Genomic DNA, 19302 nt, shown 5'->3' with positions numbered 1-19302 from the left:
TCACAATAATATCATAGCTTTATTTTTATGATATATCGAGGGGCCTCTTAAATCTATGCTTAATTTAACTCCATACAATCTTGTAGCACTCGGACTGCAAAATACAAAAGTGCTATGATACTGCATCCCACCCTGCCCCCCCAAAGGCAGCCCACCTAGGGGAAACACTGAAAGCATTAACTGCCTTTCACAACCCCAGTGTCAAAGGAACATGATAAACTACATTTAAAAAAATGTTCAAAGAACTTCATCAGTCTGGAATAAACTGGCAGAAAGAAATTATGGCTGCGACCATGAGAACTCCTCCAGAGTTTGACCACTGAGTCTGACTAAAGTTGCTGTGGATGGTGACTTGAGAGGTCAGGCAGGTTCAGCCAGCGCACAGTACAGACAGGAACTAAAGAGGGAGAGGCATGTTCAGAAGGCTGGAAAATGCTGAAGCACTTCTTCTTCTATTCATTAAAATCAGACTCAGTGGATTTATGTGTAATTTACCAAGATGACGAAGATGGAGCCATTAAGTGATATTAAAAATTCAAAACAATCTCACCACTTGTACATTTTAAGTCCATGCAATATGAGCAGAGAGGTATCAACATTCTTTCTTGGCAACTCTTCAACAGAAAAGATGCACTACAACAACTACAAATGTGTCACAACCTTCCCATATTTAACCACTATCTCGATTCAGATCAAACATTTCCAGCTCTGCCAAGTTCAAAAATGTCGCAGCATGTTTAGAATGGCTGAGAGTGTGGTGCTGTGGTCCATTATCCAGTCTTGGGTGGTGGTGCAACATAATCCGGGTTGTACGCTGGCTGGGCTAGGAAGTCTGTGGTTGCGGGTGGAGCGTTGGCCTGCGGCTGGACAGGAGGCTGCAGAGGGTATGATGGCTGGCCGGGGCCGTACGCGGCGTGGCTGTAAGGCATCGGGTTGGGAGGGTAGCAAGGACCGGCTGGACATGGAAAGAAAAGATGGGGAGAGGATGAAAGATGATAACCACAACTTCAGTTCAGATTATGTAAAATAGGAACTGAACCATGCGTGGTTATTTTTGACTTCATACCAGACAGCAGTTATTCCACCTCCACTTCAATTTGCAGCTTTTCTGAAGTACCAAAATTGCATAATATGTTCTAAGGCAGGCATGTCCAAACTGTTCCATAAAGGGCCGAGTGGCTGCAGGTTTTTGATCCAACCAGTCTACAGCACACCTGATTCGACTAATCAGCTGTTTGAAGACTGAAATCAGTTGATTAAATGAGTCGAGCCTGGTGTGCTCCGGCTTGGTAGGAATGAAAACCTGCAGCCACATGGCCCTTTATGAAACAGTTTGGACATGCCTATTCTAAGGCTATATTTGAATGTGTCATTATACCATGTTAAAGGGTGTGTTTCTAAACTTTAGTGGGTGTTTCTAAAAAAATAAAAAACTATGTAATCATCCACTTTGTGTAATGATGTTTAATCCTAAAAAACACAAGACCTTAATTTCTGTCCATTTTCTGCAAATCCATTGTAGAAATACATCACTCTTAAAATATATATGAAGTACACAGACAGCTAACTTGAGTTTATCTAACCTCCTGATTGTCAGCTGTCTTCAGTGACAAAGCACAATGAAGGAATTAAATAGGTCTCTTCTCACAAATACTTGAAAGTTATGATGGATGCCACCTTATCATGAACTCCTCATATAGAATTTATTTGTCAGAAGATACAAGAGCGTATTTTACTTTCTTCATAGACTCAGCTCTTTTGAAGTCAGTAGCCAGATTATTTTTCTGTTTTTATTTTTAAATCAGTGATTCAGATGGTCATGCTGTACTGCAGCACAGCCTGGTCCAGCAGCCTATCTGTCAAACTTAAAACTAAACTGTATAAAATTCAAATCCAAATCTAATCCAAATGTGTGCAAACCTCACAATAAGAGCATGCTTGGACTGGCAAACAGCATCTCTTCTGACTCTTCTTATCTCGTAAGTGTACTGCATGTTTAATCTGTGAATTTTATCTCATAATTTTGACTTTTTGTTTTGACATAATTAGGACTCACCATGGATTTTTTTCTTTTACTGGCAGAAATGGGTTTCCACACAATTTAGTCCATAAATCTGTAAATTATGTTGAATAACATTACAGGTAGAGTTATGCTGTCACTAGATGCTGCCATTTAGTGTAACAGGTGCAGCTAAATGACGTCTGAAGAAGAGAGATTTTTTTTTAATCAGTCAGGACCTCCGATAGTTTAGTTGAAATATGCTTCTACAGATGCAGGCAGGACTGGAGTCAAAAAGTAGTTGGTTCATTTTCATCCAACTTTTGCAGTGTCATTATAGTTTTTATTCACTGACAAAGGCATCTTTTTATTTTTAGTCAAGTCAACAAATATGTTTTAACATTGTTTTTTCTGACAGAAGTAATACTGGCAGGATGTCATAAATGGAAGTTGTCCTTGATTTGAAAATAGGAAATTTAATAAAAAAAAAAATCACACTCACTGGCTTCCTGATATGTTGGTGGCGGTCCTGCTGTGAACGCCTGTCCATGGTATGATGTCGGCACGGGCTGGGCTCCGTAGCCCTGGGGCATGGGCTGAGGTCCATAACCCTGCTGCACTGGTACGGGCTGGTAGGGTGGATACTGGGCCCCCTGGTAGGACTGTCCAGGTGTTGCAGTGGGCTGCTGGGGGTAGTGCTGAGGAGCAGAGGTGACCACTGTGGTGTGGGTGGTGGTGGCAATCACAGCTGTAAGCAAACACAACACAGAAACAGATAAGATATACAGCTAATATAAGATACGTATGGTGTTAAATAACAATCTCAGTTAAAGGAAGGAAGTACAGCAATACGAAGAACTGAGAGGCTGAGAGGTTAACCAACAGTTACTTTCATCAAAAATAACACAGCCACCAAGAGATCTATTTATGCAATGGAGCATTACAACATTAAAATAAAAGAGAAGTTCAGATTTCATACAGAGAAGTTTTTTGTTTCACAAATATGCAGCAACACTTAACTCAGACCATCACATCACCATGCATTTATTCGACTTAACAAATCTGGCAGTGACAGAAAGTCAACTGAGCTGAATTAAATCCTATTAAGTCAACTTTATTGCCCAGTCATATAAATTTTACTTCATTTGTTGTCACAAAAAAAATACTGTATGGGTTTCTTCATTTTTTTTTACACTGGAGGAGAATACAGGGTCTCAAAGATGTCATTTCCACTGGGGTGACTTTTCAAAACCAATGTATTTGAAATCCATGTCTAGAAAAAAATAATAATAATAAAATAAAAAACACTATTTAAAACTCAAATAGTGTCCTTTGACTGTCCAGGTTATAGAATCCAGATGAGAGAAGAGTTAATAAAAATGTTCATACATAAATTTAAGTCAACTGTAGCTGCAGACTTATGGACTTTTTTTTTATATTTGTAGATACAGCATTGGCCTTTGGATTTATATCAGCATCACTACCATATTGGCTCGGTCAAGACTGGCCTGAAAACACATACAAGTTAATGCATTTTTTTTTTTCTGAATAAAAAGTATAATTTGCATTTCTCAATTGATTTCAATGAGTTTTTATATTCCAGCATTTATGATTTATGTGGAGGAAGTTAGAAATTTTTTTTTCCAACTCCATGTAGATCATAAACCCTTGAATATAACATGAGACACTAACCGGACAAGTTATGTTGTAAATGTTTTGTTGCCACATCTCCGTATTAAATGTCCCTGGTTGAGACTGTGTTTTTTTTCTCAGGCAATACAAAGCACAGTATTTCATAGCATCTAGCAGTGAGCTTGCTGATTGCAAATTCAGTGTCTAACTCTCCCCTTCAAAGCGTATATAAGAACCTAAAAGAGCTGCAAAACTTGTGCAAAATGCAAAAGTCGGCTTCTAGAGCCAGTGTTTGCTTTGTCGTTTTGGGCTACAAACACGGCATTGCAACATAGTGACCACCATGGAGGAGGACCGACATTCTTGTAGATATGTCTCTTTCTATGTTAATGAAAGCACAGCAATTATGGTTTTCAGGTGAACACTAATGAAAACATAATTATGAATATTATATTCCATTTCCGCCACATATATATAATAAATCCTGTAAATCATACACACTTTAATCTTTACTTTATTATAGTAAATATTCTCATAAAAAGATAAAATATGGCTGTAAAGGACAATGCTCTTTTCAGCAAAGACACAACATCATCTATTATAAGATCTCTATCAAGCAAAATTATTTGATTTGAAACAAATGATTTGGCCACTAGTAAGACAGATTTATGCCGCTTTTTAAAACCAACTTCATGTTTTCTTACTTTTTTTTTTTTGATATAAAACAAAACCAACTCCACCCTCACGAAGACCCTCAGTGTTTCCTCCCGAAGCCCACACCCATCAGTGTGCAAGTTAGTGAAACTGAAAGACAGCATTGTTTAAAAAAAGGGAAGAAAGAGATGTCTGTGTGTGTGTGTCTGTCTCTCTGTGTGTGTGTGTGTGCGTGTGACTACCCCACCATGTGTTTTTTTTCCAAACACATAGGGAGTCATCGTGACCACTTCCTGTAAATGACGTGGGATGGTCTTGAGTTTTCCCTCACTGTGGTTGTCGTGGAAACAATGAGTCATCTGAGGTGGAGCTCTAGCATTCCTGGATGTGATCCCGACACGCAGCAGCCAGAGTCGGGGAATCCACATTCTTGCTCGTGTTTTTAGCCTACCCCTCTCCTCCAGAGCTTCATCATTGCCTGGCACAACCTGAACGAGCTGGCTAACACAATATATCGACAGGAAGTGCAAGAGGGTGCAGCGCTTTTACAACCGTGTACATGCCTGAGTGTCAACATGAGCGCACACACAACAGGTTCTTTGCTCCACTCTGCGGAATACATTTAGAGAAGTGGGTTGAAGGGTGGATACAAGTTAAATCTAGTCTGAGATCTATGAAGAGAAGATAATAAATGAAGGAATCTGCCAGCAGAAATAATGGCTTGAAGACAAGAAGGACTTAAGAGAAATCTTGCTATACAACCCTGTTGTATAATGATAAATAAATCTGTTGTATCTTGTATGAAGTGGAACTATATCCACCCTGTTGCAGAGAACAGAACAGAGGACGCAGTCTGTCTGTCTCTGATTACACAAAGCTTGTAAAAAATAACGTGGAAAACCACATGCCAAGTTTTTCCCTGTTTATGTACACACTTACTTATAATAGATTTACACTCACTGCAAGTACTCTGTAGTTACTAAGATATTCAATCCACTTTAAATTTCTGTCTCTTTGGGTTCTTCCTTTCCTTCCATCCAATATGCTTTATGCTTATGTAGCCAAGAACATTTGGGCCTCGTTCAAGAACCACTCGTGTGAACAGATTTGTTCTTAAACAGTCAGTTCACCCCATAATCAAAAATACATATTTTTCCTCTTACCTGTAGTGAAAATTTATTCATCTAGATTATTTTTTAAAGCACCAAAAGAATACATTTGAAAAACTCAAAAGCAATGTCTCTTTCCAGAAATCATGACCAGGTTACTCAAGGTAATCCACAGACCTTGTTTAGAGGAGTTTCAGGAACTACATTCTTTCTGCACTGAACTCTACCGGAAGTACTTTCTATTAGAGGGAAAAGAGTTCCGACCTGAAACTACTAACATCGGGTTCTGTGGATTATCTTGAGTGACTGGGTCATGATGTCTGGAAAGAACAATGGTGATGAATTGTTGAAATGTTCTTTTTTGGCACTTTGAACACCACAAGCCCAGTTCCATCTAGTCCCATTACACCGGAGAGAGGGTAAACATTTCTACGGCCAATATTGGATTTGGGAGTGAACTGTCCATTTATGTGGCACATAAGCCTAAGACTGAGCTGGAGTGTCATAATAACAAATTTGTAACTTTTTTAGTGTTTATTTCTAGGTTAACCTGTTGAACTTGGCATTAGCACACTGCAGAGCTAATGTGGCTACAACCATAGGCTGGGGTGATGTTGGACTAATGTTGTAATATTGAGGGACAGTCAGGAGACAATGTGTGAATGTTACACAGTTAAAATTGAAGCCGTTGGTATAATGGTATAAAGGGCAGTGAGCTAACATCCACAAATTATGTTACACTTAGGTTTACTGCAACTACTACTACTGTAAACTGTGAAAACACACAGAAGAATGGTGTTAATACTGCATACCACGCTGCTGACCAAAATAACCACAGGGTAAATTCCTTCACTGAGGAATGAATGAATGTCTGAATGAATGTTTAAAAATTATACTGAAAATCATGAAAACAACATATATAACTAAGACACATTTAATGCAAATATTCTGTTAACCATATCATTATCACTGTTTGACAATTTAAATGATTTTTTAGATTTTACAATTTTTACTACCATTATTTGCCACAGAAACATACAGTTCAGGGTCTTTATGCAGGTAATTTTCCAATATGATCCTTTTACTGCGGGCTATAATATTATCTTGTTATATCTGTGTAACTGTCACATCCCCCTTGATCACCTTTCATGAAAATCATGGACTGCTTTGCTTTAAAAAAAGACTTTTCTTAGCATTTAACTTCATGCTCAACTATTCCCTCTTTACTTTTGTCACATACAGTGCTGTTTTGATGACACATTGTTGACTAATTTCTGACAACACCGACACACCACACCACTGTCTGTATTATGAAATTCTTCTTTTTACTCTTTTGGTATGGATGTTTTGATTGCAATTTTTCCTTCTCAAAACCAGTTCTGACAGCTAAACATTGCATATTGGCTAACACAGAGTACCACTCCAATGACTGTGTTAAAAATATAGTATTATTTTTAACAGCTGTACACTCCTAACACTGTATGGACGGTTGCTATCATTGTTGTATGGCCTGGCTCAGGTTAAAAGAATTTGGCATATGGGATGCTGCTGGGGAAAAGGAGAGTCCCATTTCAAGGTTAATAAATTACATGAAATTGGATTGGTGCATAGACTTGAGCACTTGCCAACACCCGATCCAACATTTTAGAGTGGATCAGAGGCATTCCAATACTGGCATCAAAACAACCTACTCTTTGGTACTATTTCTGTCTTTCAAAATTTCCCCCCACACGCAGCAGAAACAGCAACCTTGTACTGCAATTTTTAGGGGCACCAATTAAGACCAGAACGCTAATGATTAGATTTCATTCGCCTCCGCATAAACAGGTGCCACTCATCAGGCTGAAATCAGCAACTAACAACAAGTTTGTACAGTGACAAGTAACCGTTCTAGGATTTAAAAAAAAAATCTTGCACAAGGCCCCTTGTCCCCTTGTCAAATGCGTAGTTAAAAGCAAGTATATTTCCACCTTAAGCTGACTTCCTGAGATATATCTGAGTATTCACACTGAATGATGAGGTGTTTTCACACATGAAGACTGACAAAGTCACATTCTGATGTTTAGTGAGAACGAAAAGAGCCATTAAAACTTAGTGTCTACCGCTCAGAGACAAACCTGCATGTAGGACAAAAAGACCATTGACCACAACTGTGTGGCTGCAGTGTGAAAACAAAGCACAGCTTACAGTGTTTTTACACTTGCTATGTTGACTGTTAACTTTAAAGGAAATTATGTATAGTTGAGTGTTCCTGTGAAGTCAACGATATGAATGAAGCCATACAACTTACAGAGCTACCGTGTTAATATTACAAACATCCAAAAAGATACATTAATGTTAAATTATTTTGTGACCTTAAGGTTAAGGCTGGTGATAATCTATGTTTTGTTAGTCCGTCTGGCGCTCAGTTGCAAGCCCACTGATTTCTACTGACACGTAAAGAACTAAAGAAAAAAAACAGCTAAAATCTTTTTTTAAAAAAAGGGAAAATATTTTCCTTAAACAGCTGGGCACTGAGGTGCAGAGCAAATGTTAGTCAAACAGGAGGAAAATCATGTGGGACTATTTTCAGCCACAGGTTTGGTGTACTCATAAGTATGGCAGCAGGACGTAGGTGTATGTGGGATTGAGGTCTGATGTAGATGTATAAGATACCTCACACTCTGGCTACAGAAAATACTTGCTAATAGGATCAGTTCTTGGGTGGTTAGGTTTTACTGCTTGAATGGAATTTGTTGACAATAACAAAACTAAAGAATACAACCTTATCATCTTAAAAAGCCAATTTAATTCAAACAATTAATTCCCATAAGGCGGTTTAAACACCTAAAAGGTAGAACTTGAATGCTCAGAAAACTTAAATTATCATATATATTCTCAAATTCATAGCTTTAAAAATAAACAGGCCTGACTTGCTAAAAAGCAGCATAAATTATGAAGATCTTTTCAGCGACAGGACTATAGCAGTATTCAAGTTTGGCACGAACTCCAAACAGCAATTATCACTGATGACTACTGAGTCATCAACCTGTGGGACATAGTGCTCACCACATCAAAAATCCCCAGTAAACCCTTGAACAGCCAGCTGAATGAAGAAACAAATATCAAATGAGGAACTTCACAGTTCACGGTTTTAACAAATCAAGCACCTCTGTGCAACAGCTGTGAGCGTCACATATCCGCTGCATTCAATTATTGTGATTTGGGGAATGTTGGACCAGTTTGTCCTCTGAGTCTCAGTGTCTGTGTTATTATCAAGGCTGAGCCATTGCAGTAATGAAAATCATGTGGTGGGTGGGCCAACAGACCTCAAATAAGTCCCCTGATGTTCTATATTGAAAACTAGACAAATACACCAACACACTGGAAACCAAGAGTCTAGGCTGAGAAGCTGTCGACAGCAAGTGTTGGTCGATGGTTGAGTGCAGGAAACCAACACATGTGCAGCAACATGTTGCAGAAAAAGCAGCACATGGCCCAGTGCTCTCAATACATTAGTTGCTGGTTTAACTACTGTAAGTGCTGAGTGACTGATTTTGCACACTAATGATTTGTTACTCTGGCCCCTGTAAAAAATAGCATTCAACTAATACGATACCTGGTCGCTGCTCAGAGCTTTATGTTAGGGACATGTTGCTTTGAAATTGCGCATGGCTTGCAGGTGAATCATAGTTTCATTATCAGTTAATCTGACAATTATTTTCTTGTATAACTGATGAATCATTTTGTCCATAAAATGTAAAAATAAAAGGGAAATATTGTGGTTACAATTAATCTCCCAGAACCCAGGTTGAAACATTTATGTTTTGCGCCGCCAAAAGTTCAAAAGCCCCCAAATATTATGTTTTTATCGTAGCTGATAAAAGAAACCATAAATATTCATGTCAGAGAAGCTGGACCAAGTAAATTTACGGCATTTTTCATTTAAAAGAATGCATTAAACAAATTTTGTCGCTTGACTATCTGATCATTCCACTGATCATATCAGCTCTAAAATTCCCCTGATGAGGAAGCCGTAATTTGGATGGTCCACCACTGATACAAACTAAGATATGATAAACTATCAGATTAAAGAGTATACTGGGTTTCAGGGATTTATATGTACTATTTACATTATTTAATACTAATTTAGTGCTGTAACTCATTAACCTCTAAGGTTGACAGAGATGTAAGGAAACTATGTAAAGGTTTGATTTATAAAATCTTCCACTATATAGAGAGGAAGTAAAGCAAGCATCAGAAACTTACACTAACATGGTATGATGTGTGGCTGGTAACTTTTTGTCAACTGGCTCCCTGTATTTGCTTGAACAAATATGCTTCATGTCTCTACTGCTTTAAGTGAGCACTAGGGGAAAAACTCTTTTAATTTACATTTTCTGAAAGAAAAAAAGGCTATCCACTGGCTATCCAGTGAATTAAATGCCTTACAGATTGAGATTCTTCATTGCATTCATGCAATTACTTTGCTGTTTCACTTTCTCTTTGCATCTAAGTTTCTGTTTATCTTAAAACACCTGGTCCACCCACTCTGTGTTAACCTGCTGTTCAGGTAGTACCAGGATGTGAGCTTAACAGAACTCGGCAGATAATCTTGTAAATAATACAACCAGAGATATTGAAAGGGAGAGATTATCATTAAAAACAACTGAACTACCACTTTAAGATGTGTTTTGTAACCTGGCAGTTACTTGAGTAGCAACACTGGACTGTCCACATGCTGTGAAATGACACCAAAATCACAACTTTCTTACGACCATCTATAGAAGATGAAGATGAGGCTTTACTGATTAAAAAAGCCAAGATGTACCAGAAAGAAAAGCAGTAGGTTTCTTGATAAGTAGTCATATTGACTGGTTTTCTGGTATATGAAGATATGGCCACTACATGCTGTTGGGAGAAATTTCAAACAAAATGAGGAATTCAAAAATGTCTGCATCCACATTATGATAGACTTCTCCTTTAAGTGAAATCGATAAATCAAACCACAGCTGGTTCTGTACTCCTGAAACATTGGCTACTGTAGATATCAAGGCAGTCGAACTCTTAGCCAAAGACCTGGCTGCCAGTTTGACATCTAATAGCATCACCAACAACAACAGACAGCACTAACTGTTAATGCAGGTCTACTTACGCTGTGGCTTGCGGCACATCTTGTACAGGCAGCAGCAGGGACAGACGCAGCAGCAGATGAAGATGATCAAAACAAAGACAAGGCTACCAATACCAAGGATCATGGGCAATGGTGAATGGTAAGTGGAGAAAGAGTAACTGAAAAAGAAACAAAGAAGAGATAATGTAAAACAATATTTATGTTGCCATTACCCTACAGGTACAGTCACAACAACTTTCCCTTGTGCAATGAATACTACTGGAAAACACAAATACATCAAGTCTATATTGCAGATACAGACTATAAGCCAATTTCTAAAATCCCAGTTCACCCAAAAATAAAAACAACATATATTTCTCTTAACTGTAGTGCTTTTTATCCACCTAGATTGTTTTGGTGTGAACTAGAGTTTTGGAGATATTGGCCGTAAAGATGTCTGCCTTCTTGCAAATATAATGGGAATATAAGGCATTCTGTTTGTGATGTTCAAAGCACCAAAAAACTACATTTGGAAAAACTGAATGGCATTTATTAGTTGCAGTTTTATGGGCAATTCTTAATCAAATTTAAATCATTCAGAAAAATACAACTTTATGGTTTACATGGATGGTTAATAGAGTGATACGAAAATATTTGCATGTCCCAAATAGAACTTTTCTGACATGCACACACTGGTCACACCAGCTGTGAAGCATCTAATCTGCCAAAACTATAACGGAAGTGGTGCCTGTTTGCCAACTGCCAGTAAACACAAAAAGAAGATGTAGCGTTTCCACTGTTTAATTTTCAAGATGGACCCACATCATATCCTGGGAACAACATTAGTATCTTTAAATCTTTTAAAGTTTTATCCGCTACTGACCAGTTCCGTTTCGCTACCACAACGTCTCTGTACCTCTTGGAAACTTGTTCGAGACACATCAACTACCCCCACACAGGGCAAACAAACACAAAAAGAATATATTTGTTTCAACCAGAAAGAAATGATTGGAATAAGTGTTTACATATAAGCAATTTTATTTTTCTATTAAACTTTATTATTATCAAAGATTTACACCACCAATCAGGCCAGATCAGGCCACTCTCTTTCCTTGGGGTGACATGAGACACTTTTATTATGATTAGGCTAATATTCTGCTTATTTGTGAATATTAGGGTCCACGTAAATGCAGATAATGTCATTGTTTGGAGAACTCATGACCCTGTTACTCATGATAATCCACAGACCTTGTTGTGAGTAGTTACATGTAGGAACTACTTTCTGTCTACAGAACAACACCCACTACACCATATACCATACGGAGGGAATTGTGCATATAGTCATTGCTGAGAGGCTCATGACTGTAACAGCACAGGATACAAACCTTAATGCCGTTCTCCTCTGCTGAGCTGAAACATCTGCACCACTGAGCTAGCTATTGCGGTGATATGGTTTAGCAGGTGTAGGTTGGTAGACAGAAAATGGTTCCTAAATGAAACTGCTCATAACAAGGTCTACGAATTATGACAATGATTTTTGGTGAGAGACTTTGGTGTTGATTTTTTCCAGGTGTTTTTTTTTGGTGCTTTGAGCACTACAAGCCAAGTGTCATCTAGCTCTGTTACATTTGAGAGAAGGCAAGTTGCATGAGATTCACACTGCAGCTGCATGACGGTGGTCGTGAACAGGAATACACCATTTCCTGTTGCTTGACTACATAATCACTGTATAATGGGCTGCAACGACAAATCTCTGCTATGATTACACAGGGACACAGACTCAAAGGGAACCCGTTTAAGTATTTCCATCTTACCATCTAACACAGAAATTTAAATTTCACTCTTGATGTCAACTGCAGTTAGAGGTAATTCAACATCTATTACAGACTAAAACAGAATACCATACCATTCATCTTGTTTGTCTTCTGAAAGACGCCAAAAACTATCATGGCAGCAGTATCTGTTGTAGCAGGAACCACAGCAAAATCCTGTCCTGCATTTCTGGAATGAGTGGTACATGTTGGACATATCTGTGTAGGATTGGCAGTCATCGTCCCAAGCTGTAACAGAGCAGAAACAAAAAGCAGAGAGGGGGAAGAAAGGTTAGTCTTCCTGCCACTGAAGACAAAGCTGTAGTGGTGATTGAACAACAAGAGTAAAGTACACACACACACACACACACACACACACACACACACACACACACACACACACACATCTATTGCCTTGATGATCTAGGTCTAGAACAATCCAAAAAAGATTAAACAATAAGGAGACTAATTGATTTCTATGAACAGAAAATTTACTGACAACTATCAATCAAGTAACTGTTTTAGTAATTATCTATAAGTAAGTTATTAAAATATGGGTGGTGCTTGTCAGGGGCAAGACTGAATAAGAACAGATCAGAATAGATATTAAAATACAAACACAGCACTATGTGAGGACAGTGGACTGACGGTCATGAGTCATGTGGAAGCCCAATAAATATAGCACCAATGTCCCCTCTCATGATTGTTTAGTGGACAAATTTGACCAATTTCACAAAGATTGAAACTAAAGACATTTCCTGTATATTTATATTTGTACACAAGGTCATTTGTTTTCCGTTTTTTTTTAAATCCGACGTTTATTTCCATCTCAATTTGAAAAAAAAAACAAACATTTTGTTGTCACCTAGTTTTAGGTTTTAGAGTAGTTTTCGTGCTATTATGGTAGAACCACAATAACAGGAACACAAATTAAATATGGTAGTTCATAAGGAGCGTGTTCCAGGCCCGAACATCTCACGTGATTTTTTTCCCCACTTTTTTTCTCTACAGTTTAAACCTGTCTATTTAACGAAAGTGTGTCTATTTCAGAATAAAAAATAATAATAATTCAATAATGACTTCTGAGTATTTCAAATACAAAACACTGGCTCTTGAACTAGTTTACCACAAATTGTATCTCAGTTGTTCTATCCAGCAAAAAACAAATTACAAACTTAAAAGTAAGTACTCTGCAAAAATTAAACACAGATTTAAAGGAGGAAACAGCAAAGCATCGACTACTAGACTACTACTGAGTTGAGTCAACCTATATACATCTGTCGATGTTATTTTTGTGTTTGTTTAACCAACAAAGATCTTGAAATTATAAAAAGGGGAGCTTTATCCGGCTGATTCTCCATTGTGTTACAGCTGAGCCAAACCAACGTTTAAAGCTGAAACAACGTCGGCAGACATGCCGTGAACGTCACTGACATCGCCCTGAATTCACTGGTCGGTTTGAGCCCCTGTCGGTAACTAGCTAACTGACCGGAGCTAGCGTTAAAACACGCTGTAAATAAAACAGACAGCAAGCAGCAAGGCGAGAAAAGGGCAAGAAAATGACGTTCGGAGTTTAAAAAAAAAAAACCAAAAAAACTCACCAAATATACAAGGGAAGAGGGTCACAAATAGAGCCAACAAAACAACAGTGGACAGGCCCGCCGCCATGGCTACTCCAAGATTCCCGGATTGACACAGGAAGGAACTCTCACTCCGACTGTTGGAAGCAGCAACAGAGGAACTGAACTGACGGGAGCGTTAAAGATCGTCTAAAATACAGCTGCATCACTCAGTTGAAGTCCCGCCTACCCTTCAGTCGTTCTTTTTCTTCTTCGTTGGTTCTACGGGCGCTTTTATTCCAAATGCTATTTCATCGCCTACCACTGGATGGGAAAAAAAACTCTTCATCCCATTCCCAAATAAACTACCCTGCGGTCCTGTTTTGTAAGGTAAAAAACGAACACTGTTTCTTTTCTTTTACTGATGCAATTATAATTACATTTTAAATAATGTAATCATTATGAACAGGCTTGGGGAGTGACCAATTTCATGTAATTTGGATTAAAAAAAAATGAACTGTATACCATTAGTTACAGATTAAAAAGATGTCATCACATCACAGATGCATTAAGTAAAAATGGTTGATTATTATCAGGATCACAGTCATAAAATACATTTTAAAATAAATTGTGATACACTTCTAGGGTGCACACATTACAAAGCCTCTGGTCTCAAGTGAAACTAGCTTCCCCAAAACAAACCAAAACATGTTTGCAAATATTGTTTGTCTCAGTTCAAGCACTGAGGAGGATCGACTGTTTGTCCTTCATCTGTCCTCTTCGCCTCTCAACTCTAAAGACTGAACCGAGGGACACTTCAAACCTTCTTCAGTTTTTGATCTCAAGCTGTTTTTTTTCTTGCCTAATTAAACTGAGTTTTTAATTTGAGTTTGTATGCACATCATTTATGTACTGATGTGACCAAAACCAGTGTGAGTAAGCATGGTGTGAGAGAAAGAAGAAGAAGAAGAAGGAGAGAGGGAAAAAAAAAACAAGAGAGAGAAGGAAGACATCTCTTTGATCGATATCTACAAAACTCTGCAAGTCGCACCAAAACTGAATAGCACTACAGACCTAAGAAAAAAATATGTATTCTTCATTTTTGGGTGAACAGTCCCTTTAAAGGGATAGTTACATTTTTTTTTTAAAGTGGGGTTGAGATACTTATCCATAGTCAGTGTACTGGCACATCTGCAGTTTGGAGGAGCAGCTGGAGAAAACTAAACCACCACTGTGGACAGGGCCAGCATTTATAAAAAATGTTCTTAGATGTGTACTTGTACAAATTTCTGTTATTTTCACAGCATTATTACTGTAAAATGAAGACATGCTTACTGTATAATATGTATACAGTACATTTATAATTAGCAGGAGAATTTTACAGTAAATTTAAATCTCAATACAGTCAATTTTAGCGGGATTATTTTTCCAGCAGTCACATAATAATGTGTTTTTGCTGTTAGCAGTTTTGTGTTGTTGGCCACCAATTTATCACAGTGTAATTTTATTGCAAAATCAACTAAATTCCTCACTCTTTTAAGTCTTTAACTCCAGCGAGGCAACATAACTCATTATTTTTTAAGTGCATGTTAGTTTAGCACAGCTCTCATATTAGGTTGGTGTTGGTGCGTTGGTAGGAATAACATCACTGCATTAAAGTTAAATCAGAATAGTGTGTGTGCTTGCCTATATCTCCGTGTGTGACTCATTTTCTCTCTTGCTAGCAACCATGAGGCCTGAGGACTGAGTGCTGAAGTGGCTCAGGTCACCACAGACCCTCAAAAAGATAAGACAATACAAGCTTTCACATCAGCTTTCGTTGAGTGATATTGCAGGTTTTTGTATCTACACCTGGCCAATACCAATAAGATAACTGATGTTTTCACATGGTTGTTTTTTTAAAAGAAGTCAATATAACCTGTTGTTTTTACTTAAATTTAAAACACACAATTTAATATTCCACAGCTCTGATCAAACCAAATCTGTCTGACATCACTATTAAAACAAAAAGAAAGAACAAGTCTGACGCTTCAAATGTTCCTTTATTTTTTCACCAAAAAACTTAACAAACATACTTTTACTTTTATAGAACATTTTGCTGAAGAATTCAAATGAACTGCTTTGACATCATCTGTCAAATCAGACATTATTAGAGACAATGTTTATCAGCTAATATTTGCCAACGCTGATATAGACTGATAGGCCAATAACAGTCAATAATTTATCACTACCAATATTGCGTCCCTATTTATATGAACTTATGTTTAAAATACAAAAATGTGAAATTATTGGTAATCTTATTCATATCGGCCATGACAAGCAGGTAATTATCAGTTATCAGTATCGCATCATATTGTGCATCACTAATATTATTTATCTGCTGAGCTTAAATTCTCATACCTGACGGCTCAACTTGGGTCACAATGGCTGCAGCGTTCAGACCGAGCTATCTGTCAGACGTGTCTCATGCTCACGACAACTGTCGCAGTTCAGTCAGTGCCTCCTATTTTTCAGGTGGTATCCAAAAAAGGTCAAAGGTCAGCTTCACTGTGACATAATAATATTCAGCTCTGTTTCTTTCAGGCAGTGGGAGGCCAGCAACACCAAGGTAAATAACTCTTTGCCCGTAATACTTATAATATAAGTTTTTGCTCTAGGAATAATCATTGGTTTAACCTGGTATTTCATGTCAATATGGCTGCCATGAGAAATGTTTCTTAAGTGTGATTTTCGGGACAGAGTAGATGGTAGATGGTGGTGCGCAGTAAAGTTTGTGCTAACAGGAAGTGGTGAGAGTAAGACGTCTTAGTTTTTTTACACTCTCAGATACAGATACATATCTTTGTTGGTTGTGCGCCCTCGGTTGTACCCTTTGCTGTGCATGTAGATAAACCAGAGGTGCATCCGGATGCTGAGGGCGGTCTGATAAATTGTGGTTGAGGGAGCAAAAGATTCACAAGCTCCCCTAAGTTTGATATTTCCGTTTCAGACATGAAACTACAGGGTTTGACTATAATCAATTTGAATGATGATTGTTATACGATCTATGATATCACCACCTTTTGGTGATATCTTTCTGTTTTGTCTACTCATCTAATTTTGTGGGTACAATATTGTTTTGACTCCAAGACATGAGAGGGCGTGACAGATAACAGTGTGGTTTTCACTTGCTACGCACTGTGGCGGATGCACAGATTGTCATGCTTGTCTCTGGTGGGCCGGGGTGGAAGAGATTTACATGAGTAAGAGTAGCAAAATTACAATGTAAAAATATAAGTAAAGGAGTCTTACATTCAAAATATTCCTTGGGTAAAAATATCAAAGTATTATGGGCAATGGGTCAAAAAGAAGAGCACAACCCTGTCATGTCAAAACTTATTTAGCATTTATTCACTGCTGCTGATGCATTAAAGGACCGGTGTGTAGGATTTAGCGGGATCTTGGTTGAAGATTGCAAACGACTGACTACTGCTCTCCTCACACTTCCCTTCCAAGTGTGCATGAAACTCTGTGGTACAATATGGCGACCTCCATTAAAGTGGACCTGCTGTGCCCTCTGTAGATATAAACAGCTCATTTTAAGGCAACAAAATAATGATTTTTATTTTTGGGTGATTATAAACTCATAAAAAAAAACCCGTATGAATATTAAACTGAATTCCTGCCATGTTCTACCAATAGATCCCCCTAAATATAGACCTTTAAGGTGTAAAAGGGATTTTTACATTGTATCAGCTCAAGGTGAAGATAATTTTGACAAATTTGTTGTTTGGTAGTTTCACCTATAACAGTGCGTCATAACTGGTGCTTATCATGAGTTTTATGATGTATAGTTTCATGTTTCTTTGTTTATAACAGATATACTATAGCTGTCAGACAAATATAATGAGGTAAAAACTATAATATTTCCTTCTGAAAAGTACACGTAAGGAAGTATAAAGCAGCACAAAATTTAACACATAATTGATAAACGTATGAGTTTTATAGGATATAGTTTTCTGTTTTTCCTAACAGATATACTATAGCTGTCAGACAGCTATAATGGGGTAAAATCCACAATAGTTCCCTCTATAAAGTACACGTAAAACACTTATAAAAAGTACACGTATAAAGCAACACAAAATTTAAATACCCAGTGAAGCACAAGTAAAATTGTACTACAAGATTCTAGCACTGCTCTGGGGTTGTAAAAACCTTATCCAGAGGCCGACAGTATGCAAAGTGTGAGGTGAGACAGACGTGTGGTAACAGGCGCTCCCACAGATTCCCCTCAGGAGCCAATTAAAAAGCACACACTCACCCACACTGGAATTAAAGGTAGAGTCAGTATTTCTCAGGGCTGTTTGTAAACACATCTGGATGCGTTTTGGGTTGGTTAAACATCTGGAGCACAGCAAAATAAAGAAAAAAAAAATCTGAATTTACAGGCAGAAGGCAGAGTATCTGCAGGTATGGACACCACCACACACTGCTAGTGGCTCATAAGTGATTGAAATTGATTATGTAATATGAGCCTATACATTGATTTTAGGGTTATGTTGGAGATTATACTTTCAAAAACTGCTGAAAAACAACAAATATCTATTACCTTCTGTCTTAAGTAATAAAAAAAAAAAACAGAATTGGCTAGCAAGCAAGAAAACTAATTAAATAAAAGATAACATTTTATATGAGTGCATAAGGATGACATGGCACTGATTTCACTGATGAACCCTGACACCCATCATGAACATGAAGGAATCTTTATAAATGGTTATGACTGTTGTTATCAAGTATTACTCAGTAAGTTATGTTATTTTGAATGCAAAATGGAAACTGTTTTTTAGAACCCTAACTTTGCATTAAACATTACAAAATTCCTTCATATTTACAACAGATGTCATGTCATTGTTATGATGGTGTCATGTCAGTCTTATGCACACCCCTTGAAAGTGTTACCGAATAAGATACCATTATAAACTGATGTGTACTGTCATAGTCTTACGTTGTCATGTAAGGCCTCTGACTGATGAGCTTTCACTCTACTCTTTTCTCACCTTTTGTCCAGCATTTAGAACACTAAATTAATTTGTTGTTAATTAATTTTTTGCATTTGTTAGGATCCCAAAAAGACAGTTCAAAAAGTAAATAAAAATAATCAAATCTACATTTCTGCTAATTTAGTGTAATAAAAGATATACAGTAGACTTATTCTGAATTTATCTGGACTATAGGTTTGTTGAGCAAGATTCTATAAAAGCACCTTGTTCTCATGCATAGAACCTCCACTCTGGATGTCACTCATGTAAAGTGCTTTCAGTCCAACTCAGCTGTTCTGGTAGATTTAAATCAGTATGTAAATGGCTGGCTGGCTGGCTGGCTGGCTGGCTGGCTGGAAGGATGGATGGATGGATGGATGGATGGATGGATGGATGGATGGATGGATGGATGGATGGATGGATGGATT

General features: G+C 37.7%; 1 protein-coding gene across 1 annotated transcript; it reads right to left on the bottom strand.

Annotated features, from left to right (window-relative positions):
* Nucleotides 1–141: 141 nt before the first annotated feature.
* Nucleotides 142–14043, bottom strand: LOC146331927 (protein shisa-4-like). Its single transcript, XM_084736972.1, has 5 exons — nt 13899–14043; nt 12393–12546; nt 10529–10665; nt 2502–2747; nt 142–955 (listed from the first exon to the last, which is right to left on the bottom strand). The coding sequence occupies exons 1-5, from the start codon at nt 13963–13965 to the stop codon at nt 771–773; spliced, it is 789 nt and encodes a 262-aa protein (XP_084593098.1). The 5' UTR covers nt 13966–14043; the 3' UTR covers nt 142–770.
* Between the last annotated feature and the right edge of the window lie 5259 nt (nt 14044–19302).

Source organism: Lutjanus erythropterus, chromosome 2, assembly GCF_056507025.1.
Source record: "Lutjanus erythropterus isolate fLutEry1 chromosome 2, fLutEry1.hap2, whole genome shotgun sequence".
NCBI classification, from domain to species: domain Eukaryota; kingdom Metazoa; phylum Chordata; class Actinopteri; order Lutjaniformes; family Lutjanidae; genus Lutjanus; species Lutjanus erythropterus.
This window is presented reverse-complemented; position numbering and strand designations above follow the sequence as displayed.